General features: G+C 57.2%; 1 protein-coding gene across 3 annotated transcripts in view; it reads right to left on the bottom strand.

The window, feature by feature from the left end:
* PRKAR1B (protein kinase cAMP-dependent type I regulatory subunit beta) overlaps window positions 1-20,215 on the bottom strand; it is a 67,675-nt gene that overhangs the window by 37,366 nt on the left and 10,094 nt on the right. For all 3 annotated transcript variants that reach the window (XM_004776310.3, XM_004776309.3, XM_004776308.3), the window contains exons 3-4: window positions 18,619-18,777; window positions 17,602-17,693 (exon numbers count right to left, since the gene is read on the bottom strand). In XM_004776310.3, the coding sequence (XP_004776367.1) occupies window positions 17,602-17,693; window positions 18,619-18,777 (251 nt within the window). The remainder of the gene's footprint in view (window positions 1-17,601; window positions 17,694-18,618; window positions 18,778-20,215) is intronic.

The raw sequence follows: 20,215 nt of genomic DNA, 5'->3' as shown, positions 1-20,215 counted from the left end.
GTCCCACATGTAACCAAGCTTGGCTGGAAATCTCATCACACTTCTGCACGACGGGCTCAGAAACAGGGCCTGGGAGCCAAGGAGAGAGGGAGTCACCTCTAAGGGCCCATCTCCTGAGACTCAGATGCTGGATCTTTCTTCAAGGAGTTCATGCTGGCAGCCAGGACCGGGCTTCCAGCTCTGGGTCAGGTTGAGGGGGGGCAGCAGTAGCGCAGAGAAAAGCCCGCCAGCAGCAACTCATCTGAGGTTCGGCCGGGGTCAGCATGGCCTCCCAGCAGGCTAGCCGGAGACAGTGGGCAAGCACGTTCGCCCCCCCATCCCGGACTCCTCGGGTGGGACACCTGAGGTGCACAGAGCTCCCCAGCCTGGTCTGTCTTCACCTCTTCCAAGAAATCCCTGGGACTCCTCCCCCTGCACACCAGTCAGGGCTCCTTGGCTCTCGTGCTCGTTTGCAGAATGGTTGGTCTGAGCCCCTTAGGAACGGGGATTAAGGTTCACTGTCCCGCAGCCCACAGCCAGGGCTTCTCCTGGGGGAACACAGGTCTCGGGAGGCCCACACTGCCCAGTGCTCTCCACAGTGCAGGGGGCCTTCCCAGCTGCTCATGGGAGTTTCCTGGACTCCAGACTGGCTGCACGTCCACACCCATAGGCCTCACTGCCCTCTCTGAGGGAGCACCGAGGGGGTCCAGGGGGGCTGTGCGGACATTGGTGCCCCGGCATGCCCAAGCCGTGAGAGGCCAAGTCTGGCAGCCGTAGGCCGCTCCCTGGGGAGCTGGAACATGTGGGCCATGTCTGGCACCTCCAAGGTCCCTGGGACTCCACGCCTGGCACAGTGCAGGGAAACACACAGCTCCTGCCACGATGCAGCAGGTGGAGGGAAGGCCCAGCGCTGGGACCCTCAGTTCTCTGGAGCACAGCACAGAGAGGTATGAGGCTGCTGGGCTCTGTAGCCAGGAAGAGGGTCAAAATCCATTACACGCCTGCAGGGTGACCACAAGCCAAGCTGAGCCTCAGTTTCTCCATCTGTAAAATGACGCCATAGAGAGAAGCGAGCTCACAGGCACAGTGACTGGCAGAGGGCACAGTTACCTCACAGGGCGCCGAGGCTCCTCCAGTGGGGGTGGGTCCTGAGTCATCTCCTGCCCCAGACAACCCCTCCTTCTCCGACAGCTGGAGCACAGTGACCCCAGGTGGCCGGTTCCTCCCGGCTAGCGGCTGTGGAGGTTGGACAGCAAACCCAAAACACCCAGAATGCCCAGTCTACTGTGCAGAGCGCTGGGTGGTCTCTGGTTTGGGGCTATTACAAATAAAGCTGCTGGGATCATGATTCCAGGGTCCTGAGATCGAGTCCCCCGTCGGGGGGGGGGTCCCTGCTCAGCGAGGAGTCTGCTTCTCCCTCTGCCTCCTCTGCTACTTCCCCTGCTTGTGCTCTCCCTCTCTCGGATAAATAAATCTTTAAAAAAAAGGAAGAAAGAAAGAAAGAAAGAAAGAAAGAAAGAAAGAAAGAAAGAAAGAAAGGAAGGAAGGAAGGAAGGAAGGAAGGAAGGAAGGAAGAAAGGAAGAAAGAAAGAAAAGAAAAATGGGAAAACTAACACGCAGGTGTTTATACGGCCTTGTGCCGCCACTGCTCTGGGACAAATGCCCGAGAGCGCCGCTGCTGGGTCACATGGCCAGCAGTTCAGGCCTGGTTTTCCAGAGTCTACCATCTGACATTTCCCGGAGCCATGACCCCGCTTCTCCGCATCCCCGCCAGCTCGCAGGGCCCTGCCTGCCGCTCCTCCCAGCGACCAGACAAGTGCGGCCCCTGGCATCCCGTGCACAAACTCCCGTCTCCTTAGACGCTGGTGGTCGGAGTATCTGTTCTTGCGTGTGTTCCCGTCTTCAGGGAAGGGTCTCCCCCCCGCCTTCTGCCCAATTTCTCAGCAGACGGATTCGTTTTGCATTGCTGACTTGGGGAGGTTCTCGAGTGCTCCTGACACCCAGCCTCATCTGGGCCGGTGGCTTGCAAGCGTGTCTTCCCTCCTCCCAGGGCCCTTCAAGGAGCAAATGCCTCCCCTGTGAGGAGGCTGGCCGACTGCTTTTCCTTTCACAGATCGCAGCCCTGATATTGAGGAACTCTGCTGCTCAGTCCTAGGGCCCAAAGATCTTCCCCTCCCAGTTTCACAGCCCTATGCTAAGTCTGTGATCCATTTTGAGTTAAATTCTGAATAAGATGGGAGATTTCGGTCGAGGCCCGCATTGAAAGCCAACCCTCCCCACCCCCTGCGTCCTCTCGTGTGGCTCCTCTGTGGTGCCCCTGGGGCTGTGCGTCTGCACCGACCAGCCTCCCCCCCATACTATCTCATACTCTGCCATGTTGTTTTCATGCTCCCAGGCTCTGAACCCTCCCATATCAGCTTTAGCATAAGCCTGAGCTTATCTACGTCAATCTGAAACACTGCTGAGATCTTGGGAGCAATTGCATTAAACCCACAGCTCAATCTGGGGACAAGTGACATCTTTACTATGCGGGGTCTTCTAACTCACGGACACGGTACATTTCTCCGTTTACTTGGGGCTCTCTGACTTGTTTCCTCAGCATTTTGTAATTTTCACTTCACACATCTTGCAAACGTGGAGTCTGGACCTAAGCTTTTCACTCAATTTAGAGTGACCATAACGACATTGCATTTTTCATCTCAGTTTGCACAAGGTTGTTGCTTGTATATGGGAACAGGTGATTTTTGCAAGCTGACCTTGCGTTCTTGATCAGACTGAACCTCCCGTCAGTGTCCTTAGGATCTCGCCTGTGCAGAACTCTTAAAGAAACCCCCATCGAATCTCCCGGACCTTATACCAGAGCTCCCAGCACATTCTAGGAAATGCACTGTTGTCACTGGAGCCCCAGCAGGGCCGCGCCTTTCATTTTGCCTCTAGTTTGCTTTAACTGGACACAGTGGTGAACTCAGGGGTGCCTGACGGCAGCACAACGGAAGGCCCTGTAATGACCCCAAGGCTGGAAAACGCAGTCACAGCTTCTGTGCATGGAAGGCAGCGCCCTCACATCACAAGGACCACGTGGATGGACATCAGGGTGCTGTGTGTGTTTACATATACTGTCTCCTTCATATGCCATGGCAGGCTCTGCGATGTTGCCACACGGCCCCCAGACAGCAGACAGGGGCGCAGATCTGGTATGTCGTGTGCCCACAGACACACATGCAGGTAAGTCCAGACACAGGGCGGCCATGGTCAAGTTCACGCTGGGCCCAGCAAGACCCGGGACCCTGGATCTCAGGAGCTGCAGCTCCCCCCAAACTCTCAGCCTCACGCTACCTTTCTAAGAGGAGTTTCAGTGTTTCTGGACGGGTGGTGCACAAATCCCCAAACTGGGAAAGTCTAATGTTTATGAACTTTTCCGGTTCTGCAAATCCAAGTGCTGAGGGGCAGTGTGGCAGGTGGAGAGGGCATCAGAAGACCATTGCTTCCTTCCTAGATTCTAACAACGGCTATAAAATCACTGAGAAGAACAGCAGAACGCTCCCTGAACTGAGCCACTTGCAGAATCATCATCATTTCCACACAATCAAACCTTGTTCTCTGCGAAAGCATCACTTGGAAATGGGCCTGTTCTTGGCCGCGACCCCTGAACCCACAATGAGCCACATAAAATGGATTACGAATTAATTGTTCCATGAGATGATTAGCTTTGAACTACAGGCCATCACAGCCCCAGGTAATTAAGAACAAGCCATGTTAAACAAATGAAATTAAAACCAAGACAAATGCTTCCGTGGGCCACTGGCCCCCTGGTAAGAGGAAGGCGGTTCAATCAAGAAGGTCCATCAGCTAAGCTCACTGTCACACAGGAGTGGGGTGGCCTGGCAGATCTGAGCCCGTGATGCTTCCCAACAGGGCAAGTGTTTCTAAGTTAACAGCTAAAATGTTTTGTTGCATGTTTACTGAGTTGCACAGTAGGTGATTTCTGGCCGGCTGCAGACAGACACCACCTGCCCTGTCCCTCTGTAAACAGACCCGGGCACTACAAACCCGTAGTGTGATGGGTTAAGTGTCTGCTGACTGGGACGTGGCATGCCCAGATGATGTCCAGACAGCCAGCCAAATGTTCTCTCCAGGCTGCGGGGTGCTTCTGGAGGAGATGAACACCTGAGCCAGAGGGCTGAGGGGAGATGGCCATCCCCGAGGCAGGCGGGCCCTGTCCCATCCATTGAGGGTCTAAGGGGACAAAACGGGGAGCAGGGGAGTGGACTCTCTGCTTGAGCTGGGACATTGCCTTCTCCTGTCCCTGGAGCACACCCAGCCAGGCTCCCGGGTCTCAGGCCCTCAGACTTGGCCGGACCACACGGCCAGCCCTGCTGGGTCTCAGCCTCCTCAACCATGCACACTGGCTCCTGTAATAGATGCCTCCTGTATACCTGCGTCCCACTGGCCCCATCTCTCCAAGAACCCATACGCCCCTGTGGCCAGACACTCACCAGCTACTGAAAACAAGACGTCACTGAGCACGGAGTATTTTTTAATATTGGCTGACTAAACATAAACACTAACATTTTTTTTATAAACTATTGAATTGAAAGATTACAATTGTTCTGGAAACATGGCATTCAGGGGCTTTTCTTAAGAGATTTATTTCTTTATTTTAGAAAAAGCAGGCGTGCAAGTGAGGGAAGGGGCAGAGGGAGAGGGAGAGAGAGAGAGAGGAGCAGACTTCCCGCTGAGCACAGAGACCAGAGTCTAAATCTGGAGTCAGATGCTTAACCGACTAAACCATCCAGACGCCTCTCACTTAGAGGTTCTATACCTGCACTGATTTTTTTGCACTTTGCTTGAAAATGGTCTCTGTCTCAATGTCTGGTGGCCTAAGGGTTCTACAACTCCAGGCAACCCACCCAGGTAAGACCCCCTCTCACGCTGGAGGTCATTCTAAGAGAAAAGGCTGGGAAAGGTGACAGCAACTGTAAACACATCTCCAGCCACTCAGACCCAAATATGAATCTGAAGCTGAAACTGGGGATTCTGACCCTTTGTGAGTGGCCCCTGGAGGGCCTGCACCCCAGGGTCCGAGTGTCCTGCTAGAAGACCCCGGCCCGCAGAAGGCAGGATCCAGGTCACTCTCTCCTCCCCCATACCTGGTCCCCTCTGACCACCTGGGCTGTCCCTGGTGGTCAGACCAGAAACGAGCCTCCTGATGCTCCACTTTGCAGGTCTTGGGTGAAACATTCCCTGGCCCCCCAAGAGGCCTTCCCTAGCTGCTGTGTCCGGCAGAGACCCTTCCCCACTCTAGAACGATGCAGAATCACACACTGAGGAGCAAGTATGCGGGGAGCGAGCTTCTGCGTTCCGAGACAGAGGGAGCACTCCCAAAGCTCGCGAAAGCCATGTCGTCTGCCAAAGTCACATAACCAGCAAACGGCAAGGCCAGGCCTGAGCCCAAGGTCGTCCCAGGTGGCTCTCCCTAGACACCTCTGGCTCCTCTGCCTGACTCAGCCTCCACTTACCAGCAAAACAGTCTCCAGCACTGCTGCCTCTCAGAGCGTAATCCAAGCCCTCCACCTTCTAGAAGCTTCCCTGGGCTCCTTCCCTTTTGGTGCTGATACTCTCTCAGGCCTGGAATTTGAGGGCTTCTCAAGGGTAGGAGCCAATGCTCTACCACCCAGCTCATGACCCCTCACAGCACCCAGCCCAGGACAGAGCACACGGCCACGCTCAGGGAACCTGGCAGCCCTGATGTTCACCCCCTGCCCCAGAGCAGAGAAGAGCCCTCTGGGCCTGGCCAGACACTGACCCAGGGTCCCTCTGAGAGCTTCATGAGATCACGCAGATCAAGGGCTCTCCGGGCCCGCAGCAGGGAGGAAACCCTGGTCCACAGACTTGTGAGTCCCCGGGCAAAACCAGCTCTGGAGACAGTGATGTCTTCCAGCCCCACAACTAGTCTTTAGAAAACTGTCTTTTCTAAAAGGTCGGGGAGAGGCGCCTGGAGGCTCAGTCAGTGAAGCATCTGCCTTCAGCTCAGGTCATGGTCCCAGGGTCCTGGGATCGAGCCCCGCGTTGGGCTCCCTGCTCGGCGGGAAGCCTGCTTCTCCCTCTGCCTCTGGCCCCTACCCACCTTGTGCTCTTTCTCTCTCAAATAAATAAATAAAATCTTTAAAAAAAAAAAAAAAGCTCAGGAAAAGTCAGGGGAACCTGGGTGGATAAGGAACGAAAGAAGGAGTGAGTGATGGAGGGACGACCGGAGGAGCTCACCCGGCCCCCCTCCCCCAGTGACAGGGGCCAGCCTCTGCTACGAGAGGGCTTCGTGCCAACAGTCTCACAGTAGGGGTGCAGGCAGGGTCAGAGACCACGCTGCGGGCAGGTCTGGAAATGGGGATTTAGCAGCTGACGGCTGGAGGTCGCTCTTCCCCATGGCGGCTCCTGGAGTCAAAGCACCCCATCTCTGTTTTGCCAAGTCCCAGCAACTGCCGCTCTTCCCGAAGGACGAGGCCGGCCAGCTGTTGCCGTACAGGACGCAGCTCAGGGAGGCTGGGCCTTCAGGAGCCACGGGGACAGCACGCAGAGCCCCGCCGGCTAAGTTCTGGAGGACCCTGGCTCCCTTCCGCTTCTGGGGGGCTCCCATGCTCAGGGCACGATCCGCAGGCACCCTGGACAGCACCAACCCTGCCGGGGGACCATCCAGGAGGCCAGATCCAACGGAGGAAGGAGTGCGCCCCGTTCAGAAACGCAAGCCGGCCCTTGGCAGCTCTGGGCGTGACTGGCGAGCAGAGCCACGCCACCCCGAACACGCGTGCCAAACATGGAGCAGTGACAGGGACGGGCGCGGATGAAACCTCCGCCCTCGCACATTGAAATATTTACGGCTCAGCCATCTGACCGCGGAGGCCCGCTCTGGGAATCCGGGAATCCGGGTGGGAGAGTGGGAGGGAGGAGAGAGGACGGAGCGGCGCGGAGCAGGAGCGGGAGCGCGGGGGCCGCGAGCCTCGTCACGCTCTTGCCTCCCCGGCTGCTCACGTCTGCGATTCCCCACCATAAAAGAACTTGTAAAAATAGTACCTTGCAGTCATTTCTACTAACGGAGAGTCACTAGAACGGTTTGCACAACGCCCCAGAGTAAGGAGTTCTCTGGTAGTAAAGGACACACACGCCTCACACGCCCACACACACGCGAATGCACACACCACACGCACACAGACTACACACGCGTGTACACACACGCAGATCTGGGATGTCCGTGTGCCCCTTCTCAGCAGGGCCGACCTGAAACCCCCACACACGTGCTCCCCCCACCACCGGTGGGCTCCCCACAACAGACACCTGAACGTGCCTTCCTGGACGCCCCTAGGGGCTGCTAAATCCTGGGCCAACCCCCTCAGAGGCTCCTGGGAACCCCACCCAGATGCTGGGCCAGCAGCAGCTCCCCCCAGAGAGAGCCGCCATCCCCTGGGGTCTCCAGGCCCATACACCCCATCAAAGGGGCCTTCTGAAAATGCAGCCCCAGCCATCCAGAGAGCAGACGGCGTCCTGACACAGACCCCCACCCGTGGGACGGTTCGGGTGAGCAGACGGAGGGCCAGCTCCATGCGGAGGGCAGAGTCCACATACACGGCTGTCTGGGAAGACTCAGCTGCGTTTATGCTCTTAAACCAAAACAAAATCCCTGGTGAGTCAAGCCTTCAATCGCTGAAAGAAAAACAAGCAGCAAACTGGGAAGGCTCTAGAAAAGATCACAGTGTGTTTGTTTACTTACGGTCCTGACGTCTGGGAGGCATTCTGTAGAATGCCAGGAGCCATAAAGTAAGGAGGGTCAGCCTGCTAACATGAAGGACAGCTTGCCCGTGGACAGGTGACACGAAAGTGCTGTGGCCCACTCCATGGAAGAGCAACGTGTCAGCCGTCAAGACAGAAAGATGGGACCCCTGCCCCCACGGGGAAAAGCCCTGAGGACACCAGCCAAACATGAAAGGACACGCACGGGGATCCCACGCACAAGAGGAACTGGAGTTGTCAGACTCACAGGCACAGAGAGCAGACGGCGAGGCCAGGGCTGGGGGAGCGGGCGGGGATCCGTGTGGATAGGGTCTCTGTTGGGCAGAGGTGGGGGAATGGAACATTCTGGAGCCAGACGGGATAGACAGTGCCCCTGAACTGGACACTGAGAAATGGTTAAAATGGTAAATTTCTGAGTTGTACATGTTTTACCACAATAAAAGAATTATGGGAAAAAATTTTTAAACTTCCATATGACAAAACAATTTCACAGGCAAACAGAAGAGTCCAATCACAAAATAACTGCTCTACAGCTAATCATCAAAGGCCTGATTTTGTCAGTTGAACAATAACTCACGCAAACCTGTCGAAAAAAACAACAAGCACAGGATCAATTGGGCGATTTGCAGAGGATGCAGAAACCAAGTAACTGGTGGACAGAAGCGCGGGTCCTTCACCCTGATGGGCGCCCTGCTTGGGGGCCACATGGGGCTCCAGTGCAAAAACTCTAGATTTCAGGACGGCAGAGCGTGAAAGGGAGAGCGGGGGCCTCCCAAGCCCAGGGTCCACGCCCAGAAATGACCCTGACCTCGAGCTGCCATTTCCCAGCAGATGTTGGGGTGAGCAGGAAGGGCAGGTAGGGCCAGCACAGGTGCCACACACAGCACAGGGCCGTTGGAAGGTGGGGCCGTCTCTCCCGAGGCACCTTCCAAAATGAGAAGGGGATGCCATTTAACCCCAGGGCGCTGACACCTGAAAGGAATAAGGCAGAACCAAGGGGGGCCAATGCAACACCCCGTGTGGGAAGAATGCCCCCGAAAGTGTCTGCACGGGGGATGGCCACACGGGCCCCCCTGGGTTATCGTCTGTACCTCTTGGCACTTAAGATAACGGTGGCCTCCCACGGAGCCCATGGCTCCTGCCCGAATTCAGCACTTGACGTGGCAAATCCGTCCTTCCTTCTCTCACACTGTTCCCGCCACTCCAACGCCCTCCCCACTCTCCTCTGCCTGTCCTTGAAGACCGGCTCAAAGGTCACTGGGTCTAGTAAGTGAGGTCCCCAAAAGGACAGGGAGGATGGGGTCTGCTCCTCCTCTGCGACCCCACCTGTTGGGCAGATGGCCGTGGGACAGCCACTTCTCGGAAAAGGACTGTTCACTGTGTGAGTACCCATCCCCACTAGAGGGATCTCGCAGGAGATACAGCTGTGTCTCGGGGTCCTGACACCCACAGGGACATGCCCCCCACAGGGCCTCATCAGCGAGCATCAGGATTTGGTTTAGTCACCAGCTGTGGGACCCCAGGCAAGCAAGGTGCCCCTCAGCCCACCACTTACCTGCAGGGCTGTGTGGGTCAGGAGGGACCCAGAGCTGCCAGCCACCTGCTGGGCTCTGACCCAGGACCCAGCATTACCCATAACGATGCTGCTTTTTCACTCTGCATGAACCTGGGGCGTGTGCCAGTCTCTCTCAGGAAGACCGGGGATGTCCCAGAGAACCCATGTAACCTTGGACCATTCACCTGCCTCCTCTGGGCCCCATTTTCCTGGCTGACCTATGGGAGCAGGGACACTGGCCAGGCCCCCATGGAGTCCTCATGGAGATGGGGACAAGGGTGGGGGATCACAGTCCTCCTCCCGGGCCACCCGACCTTCACCCTGGCCTCTCCCTACAACCCCCCAACCCCAGCCAGCTGGCAGGCACATCGCCTAACTTTAGTGGCCACCGCTCAAGAATGGAGGGGACCCAGGACCTGAGGCACCCACCAGGTCTGGAAGCCAGTGGGCCCGCTCACCACCAGGGGGCATCTTGCCACGCATCCTTCCAGGACTCAATTCCTGCTCCTGAGCAACCGGGCCGTCCTACCCCCTCCCAGGGCCTCCATATAATGGACACGCGCAGCAGAAAGACCTTGGGCGCCCAAACCAACCATCTTTGGGAGCCCGTGGGGCAGCATCAACAGGGGAGCTGATTAGGGGCAGGAACATGGGGAATGGCTGAGTCTGTGGCACCCTGGGCACAGCCCCTCCTGATTCTGGACGTCTTCAAGCATCACGGCACCAAACCACCGAGACCACAGACAGGCAGGATCCACGGCAAGCCGCTAGATGTCCACACTGGACAACAGAGCCCCGAGGCTCTCCCACTGATCCCATAATCAGATGGGCAGGGCTCTGCGACCCGGATCCCCAGGAACACAGGCCCTGGACGCCCCTCCCCAGCTAAGACGCCACAGAAAACTGAAACTGCACCTTGTTCGACTTCCGACCTCATGACTTGACCCTGGTCACTTTTTAACACTGTCCCTTTTCCTGGGGGGGTCACTGAGCTGGGTGGTGCCAGCACACGGGAAGAGGGTCAGCCCAGTGCAGCCCAGTCCTCACTTCTCCCTATCCTCATTGGGGGCCTTTGAGCGCTGGCTGATGCTCTCTGCACACAGCACCATCAGCAGCAAAGCCAGTCTGCCTTGTTTTGGTTTTTTTTTTTTTTTTTTTTTTTTAGATTTTATTTATTTATTTGACAGCAAGAGAGGGAACACAAGCAGTGGGAGTGAGAGAGGAGGAAGCAGGCTTCCCGCCAGGCAGGGTGCCCAATGCAGGGCTCCAACCCAGGACCCTGGGGCCACGATCCAAGCCAAAGGCAGATGCCCAACCACTGAGCCACCCAGGTGCCCCTGTCTGCCTTGTTCTAACACGACGGTGCCCATGAGGCCTGAGATCTGGGGACCAGCTCAGAACACATCATGTGATGCAAGCTCCAGCTCCCAGCTTCACATGGAATGCGGCTCCCATGCCCCGGAAGTTAGCAGCCTCGCGGTCTCTGCCCAGAGCAGGAGGCTGTATGCAACACGAACACGAAACCCGTTGCTTGTTTGACCATTAACCTCCTCCTAAGAGGAGGCCCTGCATTCCCCCAAATGCTAATCTTGTGTTTTCGTGTTGCCTCAAAGAGAAGCCTCGAGGCCTGTGCCAGAGCCAGGTGGGAGGGAAGGGGCCGAAGCAGCTGGGGAGCAAAAGCTGCATGTGAATCCAGCAGACGGCGTGTTTTTCCCATCACCTGGGGGCCCCAGCCAATCTGGGGAAAAACAAGCTGCAGGAGATGCGCAGGCGGGCGGCAGAGCCGGTGGCAGATACCAGGAGACAGCTGCTCGGGCCAGCGGTGCGGTGCTCCCGCCAGAGCCTGTTTTAATTAGAGCTGCAGAGATCAGGGCTGCTGCCAGGAAGGCCACACCCCAGGGTGAGATGCCCTCGTCCGCCCGTCTGGCGGCTCTGGTAATGAGGCCCCAGTCAAGGGCCCAAAGCACAGCGCTGCCTGCATGGCCCAAACCGCACACACGGAGCCTCCTCATTACCGCGCTCTAGACTCCCAGAGGCACGGCGATGCTCATCTCCAGGCACCTGAAGTGCAGCAAGCCAGGAAGGGACCCAACTGAACCCAGCAGCTCCCTGCTCCCTCCCTCAGTCTGGGGTATACCCTCAGGGCCAGGCTATGGTTCTCAGATGGCCCAGGGCCTAGAGGATACTGCAGGCTGCCTTCTGAGGCTCTTTGGGTCCCTGAGCAGGGTGCCCCTGGCATCCCCAGGAAAGACAGGAGATCCGCAACTGCTCACAGTAGCTCACATAGAGCAGGGAGTCTGCAGCCGCCACAGGCACCCTCACCTGGAGAAACTCCACACAGCAGAGGGGTGATGGAGGGGCAGGAAGACACCTGCTCCAGCCCCAGCCAGGACACCTGCTGCATGGCTCAGAGGGGTGGCAAGGGGCCGGTCCAGGGCACAAGGGGCTCCAGCCCCAGCTAGCATGTCTACTGTCACCTGGAGCAAGGGACAATGGTGAAGGGCCCTCCCCTCACTGAGCCTCAAAACCCTCTTCTGTACCCTGATGTTAGGGGATGAGCAGGCCTTCCACATGCCTTTCTGCAGTGTCCTGAGGCCCAGAGCAGCCAGCGTACCTACCGTAGGCCCAGGATGGACCTGGGAACGAGCTTGTGGAGTGGCCTCAGACTAAACACTAAGAGGAGTAAGGCCTGGCTGTGGGGTCCCTGTGGGGGTCTAGGCCAGCATCAGAGGGGCAAAGTGGTATCCAGGGACAAGCCCACTGACACAGCCTGCCCTCCACCGCACAAAAGAGCTACCAAAAAGAGGAGGAGAAGGAGGATGAAGACTATGATGGTGAGGAGGGGAAGAGGGAGGGTGATGGTGATGAAGGTGATGATGATGATGATGGTGATGATGATGATGGGGATGGTGGTGATGATGGGGATGATGATGATGGGGATGATTCTGGTGATGATGGGGATGATGGAGATGATGGTGGTGATGATGATGGGGATGATGGTGATGATGATGATGGGGATAATGGTGCGATGATGATGACGACGATAGGGATGATGATGATGATGATGGGGATGATGGAGATGATGGGGATGATGGAGATGGTGGTGATGGTGATGATGGTGATGCGGATGATGGTGATGATGATGATGGGGATAATGGTGTGATGATGAGGACGACGATAGGGATGATGGTGATGATGATGGGGATGATGGAGATGATGGGGATGATGGAGATGGTGGTGATGGTGATGATGGTGATGCGGATGATGGTGATGATGATGATGGGGATAATGGTGTGATGATGATGACGACAATAGGGATGATGATGATGATGATGGGGATGATGGAGATGATGGGGATGATGGAGATGGTGGTGATGGTGATGATGGTGATGCGGATGATGGTGATGATGATGATGGGGATAATGGTGTGATGATGAGGACGACGATAGGGATGATGGTGATGATGATGGGGAAGATGGGGATGATGATGATGATGGTGATGACAATGATGGGGATGGTGGTGATGATGGGGATGATGATGATGGGGATGATTCTGGTGATGATGATGATGGGGATAATGGTGTGATGATGAGGATGATGATAGGGATGATGATGATGATGATGATGGGGATGATGGAGATGGTGGTGATGATGATGATGGTGATGATGGTGTGATGATGAGGACAACAGGGATGATGGTGATGATGATGGGGATGATGGTGGTGATGATGATGATGGGGATGATGGTGTGATGATGATGATGACAATAGGGATGACGGAGATGATGCTGGGGATGATGAGGATAGGGATGATGGTGGTGGTATAATGGGGATGGTAATGAAAGTGGTGATGGTGACAATGGCTTTGATGATGATGGGGATGGTGATGATGGTGGTGGATAATGGGGATGGGGATGGTGGGATGAGGACAATGTTATACCCATAAACATTACTCTACTTGCTCTTCACTGTAACCCTCAAAGTAGGTTTTATGACTCTCATTTGACACTTGAGGAACCCGAGTCCCAAAGAACGTCATCACATACCCTAATGACATGATTCAATGGTCTCCTTCCAAAAGATCTTTTAACACACATTCAATTTTGTAGCATGTGTGTGCGTGTGTGTCTGTCTGTGTGTACACGGAAGTGTGTGTGTGTTTGCATATGTGTACCGGTGTGTGTGTGTGTGTGTGTGTGTGTGTTTGGGTGTGTGTTTAACATGTCTCTGGCCTGACACGGTGTGTTCAGGGGTCTCCTGGTCCTCCCTGTGGCTGCCCAGACCTGCAAGCCAGAGACAACTCCCTGCATTCCCAGTTCACCCCAGGACATCTGGGCACCTCCTGACCACCATCTCTGGATCACCTGCTTTCCCGTGTTCCCTCCTCCTGCAGGAGCACATGACCTATGGTTACAAGAGTGGGAGAGGGAGAGCACAGGCTTTGGAGCCTCAGGGACTCCTGCTAGAGCCCTGGCTCTGCTATGACAGTCGGTGTGGCCTCCGGCAGCAGACACACCCTTGTTACAGACAATGGGGAAACAGCCAGAGAAAGCCTCCAGCAACGTTCACCTGGGTGGGGGGAGGGTGTGCTGTCCCAGGAGAGAGAACAAGGATGTTGGGAGGGTGAGCGGCCCTCCCCCACAGCTCCTTTGTACTACCTTCTGCTGAACAAAGAAGCTCAAACAAACCCCTTACCCCTCAACTCACAGGAGCACCCCCACACAAACTGTGGCCCTAAAGATGCCATCATGACCTGACCAGGGCAAGACCACCCTTCCCGTGGCCACGGGTCACCTGTCTCCCATCTGAACTTCCTGGGGAGGTTTTATGCACAAAGACACTCACCCTACTAGCGGAGCAGAGGGCTGTTTCCACCACCCCCGCGGGAGGCAGCTCTGAGTCGAGGCGTGCCAGGCACTCTGCGAACCTGGAAAGAATGTGCCCCAAACCACAGCCCAGGCTGCCGAGCCCGGCTTCTAGTAAACTGGAAAAAGCAAAGAACTTGGATGCTGTGCAGAGGACATCAAGTGAAAGGTCAAGAGACGTTGTCTCCGGCCGGCTCCCTCTGGAGTCCACTTCCTGAACCATCCGCCTATTTCTTCAGAGGCCTCAGCCAGAAAAAGGTTCCCCTCAGGGTTTCAAAATGGAAAGTGAGTTTTCCTGCGGCAGAAAAGCGCTCTTCCCAAGCCCGCTTCGCCAAGAGGAATTTCCAATCTGACCATCTGCTTCCTGCACTTCTGGTCCACCTAGCTCCTGGATGCAGAAAAGCCCGAGGCAGTGGGAACCATGTGAGTCTGGAAACTCGGGGCCAAGGGCACAGGACCCGTGCACAAACTCTTCCTGGACACACGCAGCCAAGACGGCCAGAGAGCTCACTCAGATCTGCTCGTCTCCAGGCCTCACCAGCCCTGCACCCGCTCCTGCCTGGGACCCCTGCCTGGAAGCTGGGGACGGGCTCCGAAAGGGTGTGAAGGCTGTGCCACAAACACAGCTGCCATGGAGGGGGCATATGGCCCCCACAGAAGGTCAGGCTCAAAGCTCAGTGGGGCCAGAAGGGCAGCAGAGTCTGGGGGCTCCTTGGAAAGGCACACGTGGAGAGAGGACATGCCCTAAAGGCCACTCCTAGGTGTGTGCCCCAGAGGCTCCAATACCCACACCTCGAGGTGTGCGGCCCACAGGCTCCAAGAGCCATGTTCACAGGAATGTTTTGCACAACCACCCAAAAGTGGGAGTGGCCCAAGTGTCCCCCAACTGGTAAGTGGATAAGTGGGTATACCCTGCACAACGGGAGACCCCCTAGCCTCACACAGGGAAGGCAGCACCGCCAGACCACGGGGGCACAGAGGGCACTGCTCACAGAGCTGTAAGCCACATGGGAGGTCAGGTGGAGGCTGCCGAGGAGCCCGTTCCCCGTCTCCCCGCTCTGAGCACAGTCTCCCGGCAGCCAGGCCAGGCTCGTGGTTCTGGCCAGCACACATCTCTGGTGGCAACACAGGACGTCTCCAAACCACAGCCAGAGGAGCCTGGGCCTCCATGAACATGCAGGGCCCACACCTCCCCTGCTCTGCTGACAGTGGCCTCGTCTGTCAGAACGCAGGCTCTGAAGAGGGGCGTGGCTGCTAAGCTCCGTGATGTCCAGGTTACAATGCTTGGTTAGCCTCCCCTGTGGCTCTGGCAACAGGAAGGGAAGCTCCCAGGATCCCAAATCACTGTGCCCCAAACTCCCTCCCTGCACTCAGGGTTGGGCCTGATCTGGGGGAGCGCCCAGCCTACTGGCTGGCAGGAATGGGACCAGGACCTGCCGTGTACAGGCCCGCTCTGAGATCAAAGTTCAACTGCACCGCTGGGCGGCTGTGTCCTCTTGTCTACCCAGAGGGGCGCCTCCTCCCTCAGGCTGGCACCAAAGTACACATCTGCAGGACCCCAATGGACCAAGGCATGACCCACAGCCATCTGTCCCCTGACCACCGAAACCCGGTGAAGAAAGGACAGAGGTCTGTGTGGCCACTGAGGGGAGCCTCTGACCTCCTGGCTGAGGGTGGGGAGTCTGTCTGCAGAAAGAGACCTGCAGAGGGACCCAGGGACGAGCCAGTGTCCGGGGGCCACCTCTATACAGCTCACGTCTTCCCTCTGGACCCCTGGAACCTCTGGGTTTCGATCCATGTGAGTGCATCACCTACTCAGAAGCCAGGTCTAAATCTGGACGGAGTTATTGATGTTCACTTTCAACTTCATAAAGATACAGCTCTTGAGTCACCTGGTCCCACCTGGTGACAGAGACCATAACTGTCAGGTGCACACCATTAGGAGAGCTGAGAACAGTGGAAGCATTCAGTCTCCCAGTTCTGGATCCCAGAAGCCCAGAATCAGCCCTAGCAGGTGGAAATCGAGAGGCCGCAGGGCCCTGTGCCCTCAGAGGCTCCAGGAAGGACCCCTCCAGCCCCTCTCACCTCTGGGAGTGGCTGCTGGCCTGTAGCCCAAGGTCACCTTGCTCGTCTCCACCTCTGTGGTCACAGGGCTTCTCCTCTTCGGAGCAACCTCCCCCTGTGCCCCCTCCTGCAAGGACCTGAGACTGCATTTGGGGCATACGGAGGCTGAATCCTGAGCATCTCAGTATGGCAAGACCCCCCTGGGCTGCTGGGGCTGTGGGGGGGCCCACGCCAAGACCTGGCCTCTCCATCCTGCCCGTCGTGCCCGTGTAGCCCCAAGGGGTAGGCATTGCACACACCCCCAAGACATTCTGGATCACGGCTCGAGCTGCACCCCACCATAGACACTCCAGAAGCGGTCCCACCCCAGGCGAGGCCCGGAGCGCCAGGCCTCTGGATGCACCCACAACCTTCCCAGGTGGCCTGCACCTGCGATGCCACAGCAGCCCAAGAAAATGCACGATACCCACAAAGACCCCCCCCCCACTCCCCTGCCCTGCCCGCCTCTCTGCCGCAGCCTCTCTGCTACTAGGGCCCCTCCTGTATAGGCAGCTCTCTGCACTCGCCCGCCAGCCCGGGACACTCGCGAAGAAGGGCCCACCGCCATCACGGAACGGGGCCGTGAGAGGGCTGTCTCCCTGGTCCACGGATTTATGTGCCATTTGAACTCCGTAGAGCTCCATCGTCCAAACATGCTCAGTCATCTAATCGAGAAACAGAATTCGCCGAAGTTGAGAAACAAGAGAGAAAAACCAAAACCCTACACAGCCTTTCATCCACATCCACATTTCTTGAGGGAAGAAACGGTCAAAGACCGAAGGTGAGCGCCCGGGACAGCCGTGGTCATAGAAGTGCCGTGGACCGTGACAACGCGGAAGCAGCCGTGGGAAGGGAGTAAGGGCTGAGGAGCAGCTCGGCGGAACCGGGAACTACAAACCACACAAACCCTTCCTGACAGATGGACGTTCCCCGCCCCGTGAGCGGGACAAACCATGCGGGCTGTGAGCCCAATCTGTGACAAGAATTCACGCACATGCATAAATCCACAAGCACTAACCCAGAACAGTCTCAGGGATTTTCTCCCAGTTATCTGTAGGGTCTCAATTCCTGGTACTCGGCCCCTGAGGCCCCCACAGATGTTGGGAGCTGCTCCCTGGAAAGACCCCACCTGACGGCCACTCCTGGGACACGTGGGGGCTGTGTGACTTGGCGTCGAGGCCATGGGTGTCTGTGGATGACCAGGGCAGATGGAAGCCTCAGAGCCTGACCTGGGCAGGCACGTGTCCCCTGTGTCCAGGGGCCGGCGAGGCCCAGGGAGAAGTGTCGGTCCTGGCCCCACCATCTCACGGGTTCCTACCTTCTCTCGTTGTCGTCCAGGTGAGCAAACAGCACATTTTTGGAGATGGCTTTGGCCAGCGCTGTCATGGTCTTGTAGTCCTTGGGGATGACCTGCAGGGGAAACCATAGTCAGACTTGTGAGCATCCCCGAGGGTCCTGCAGACAGACAGGGGATAGCGGCTCGGCAGCACGTGTGTGCTTGAGGCCGCTCAACTCTGCACAGAAATGCGACCCGAGTATTGCACGGATGGACTGTCCCCAAAACCTGTGCGCTGAAGGCCCACCCAGTGTGTGGCATCTGGAGGCAGGCCCTGGCGGGATTAGCCTGCTCTCCCGCTCTCCTCACCACCAGAGCACACGGGAGAGGGTACAGCTCCCACCAAGAACCAGCCTGCCGGCACCTGCTCTCGGACACCAGGCCTCTAGACAGAGAAAGAGTGAGCGTCACAGTCACCTGGGCTCAGAGACACATGGAGCTGCATGTTACACGTATTCCACCAGATTAACTTTTTTAAGAGATCGAGAACTAAAAATACCAAGAGAAAAAGTAAAAATGAGGGTCTAGAGGGTATAAACACACAAGGTGGAAACGAGAGGCCCCACGTGCTAGGGAAGGCGGGAGGCCAGGCCCGTACGCTGTTGCACACAGGGACACCCTGTGGGCTCTCACGCTCCAGAGCCCGTCCTGATGCAGGTGCACCCACTGCCCTGTAACAGCGGAGGGCTGGGCGCCGGCCCTGAGGAATGAATACTGAGGGACAGCAACGTGGAGGAGGAAGTCCCCACTGGTGGCTCTGAGGCCGGGCTCCAGGAGGACAGGGTCACGTGATCTGGATACCGGTCTCCTCTACCCACACACCACATGCCTGTGGGCAGTGACTGTGACAATGACAGTCTACCACTGTGGCCCCTCTCGGAGCAGAAGGGAGCACGACCAAGGTCAGGGACCCCAGGGTGAGGATGGGGAATGGGAGCAGGGACCCCAGGGTGAGGATGAGGGAAGCAGGGACCCTGGGGTGAGGACGAGGGGGCCCACCTTCCTCACGTAGGACACGGCATCCTCCTCGGTGTACACCTCGGCACTCACGCCCCCTCGGCGGCGGCGAGCTTTCACCACAGGGTTTGGTGGGGTCGGGGAGACCTCCTCGTCATGAGAGTCTGACTTTTGCTGTGTCAGAATCTGTCTGTTTTCTTCCTGTGGGGGAAAACATGGGAGGGCTGGTAGCAGCGGCCAAGGTGGCCTATCCACCAACAAGTGCCACCGAGGAGTCCTGTCCAGCCCTCCTCCCTCTGTGCCCGGCAGACCCCCAGCTTCGAGGGCACCTCCATCTCTCCCCCACCACCCAACCCCACAGAGCGCCAGCTCAGAGGGGTTCTGCCTGCCCTCACCACAAGCGACATTTTGGGTACCAGGTGCCTGAGGTCTGAGGTCTCCGTCAGGCAGTCCCATACCCCCACTTCCCTATAGCACACATGCAGGAAATGGAAGGTGAATACGTGAGTGGAAAGCAAATCTCTTTTGTTTTCTTCCTTCCTTCATTATTTAATTGCTTTAACGACTGTGCGTGCAGAGGGCACAAGATTCCAGAAGCACGAAGGAACATAGACTGCCTGACAAGCAGGGCCCCCACCCCCGGCCCTGTGGCCGCCACATCCCCACGTCCCAGAAGCAGTCTGGTGATGGGCTGGGTTACCACGGGGAACAGCACAGGGGGACGTGGGGGTCTGTGGCAAACAGACCCTCACCTGTCTGCCCACGTGCCCAGGACAAGGCCTCTGTCCCCTTTGTCTGCAAGGACCACCTTCCCCAAACACCCACACCTGGCAACCTCCCGCACCTGATTTTCCTTGGCAGTCACCCGGCAAGAACGTGAAGGGAGGAGTCCCCCCCCACGCCCCAATGGCTCCTCCCGGATGCCCGCTGCCCCACCTTCCAAAGCACCCCTCCTGCTCCACCAACAGCACGTAGTTCAAGCTTCCCGGGGAACCCGAGAAACCCGAGAGAAGCATGAAGCCATCCTATTTCATGCTATGGTGTAAACCAGGAGGGAAGCGTGCTGGGGCCTTGCTTTCTTGAGACCGTTGACATCGCTGTCCTACCACAGGCCATTTTCCATGCTGGGCAGCCAAGGGCCTAACTGGGCGGGATCCAGAGGCTTCAAAGCTCGAGGCCACTTGGGGAGGCATTGGGCGGAAATGGGAAAATGGGATGGCACCCCCCCTCCCCTCCCCCGCAGGATTCCAGGAAAACTTCTCATTTTCCGGAGCCCCCTTCCTGCCTCCTGTTCTCACGCTGATGAGCTGTCTGGGGCTGCAGGACAGTCAACGGCACAGGGTCATAGGACGCTTCACAACAGCAGTGTGGGAACCACATTTCCAGAAAGCTCCGTGGCCAGGATCTGCCCCAGGAATGCCTAACACAGCTCCAGGGACTGTCCCCGTTCGGCCCCCAAGGCCAAATGCTCCCTAGATCATAAATGATGGTCACAGTCTACTTCTGACCACGTTTTTCTGGCACAAGGGGTGAAAGGCAGACTCGTGGCCCGAGAAGGGAAAATTCTCAGCCACAGAGGGGTGGGACGTGGGGAGATTCTCTGGACCTGAGTTCCCACTCCTGAGAGAAGCCCACATGC

The sequence above is a fragment of the Mustela putorius genome, unplaced genomic scaffold, assembly GCF_011764305.1.
Source record: "Mustela putorius furo isolate JIRA1106 unplaced genomic scaffold, ASM1176430v1.1 tig00000139_pilon_pilon_pilon, whole genome shotgun sequence".
Taxonomy (NCBI): domain Eukaryota; kingdom Metazoa; phylum Chordata; class Mammalia; order Carnivora; family Mustelidae; genus Mustela; species Mustela putorius.
Note: the sequence above shows the minus strand (reverse complement) of the source record. Positions and strands in the feature narration are given on the sequence as shown.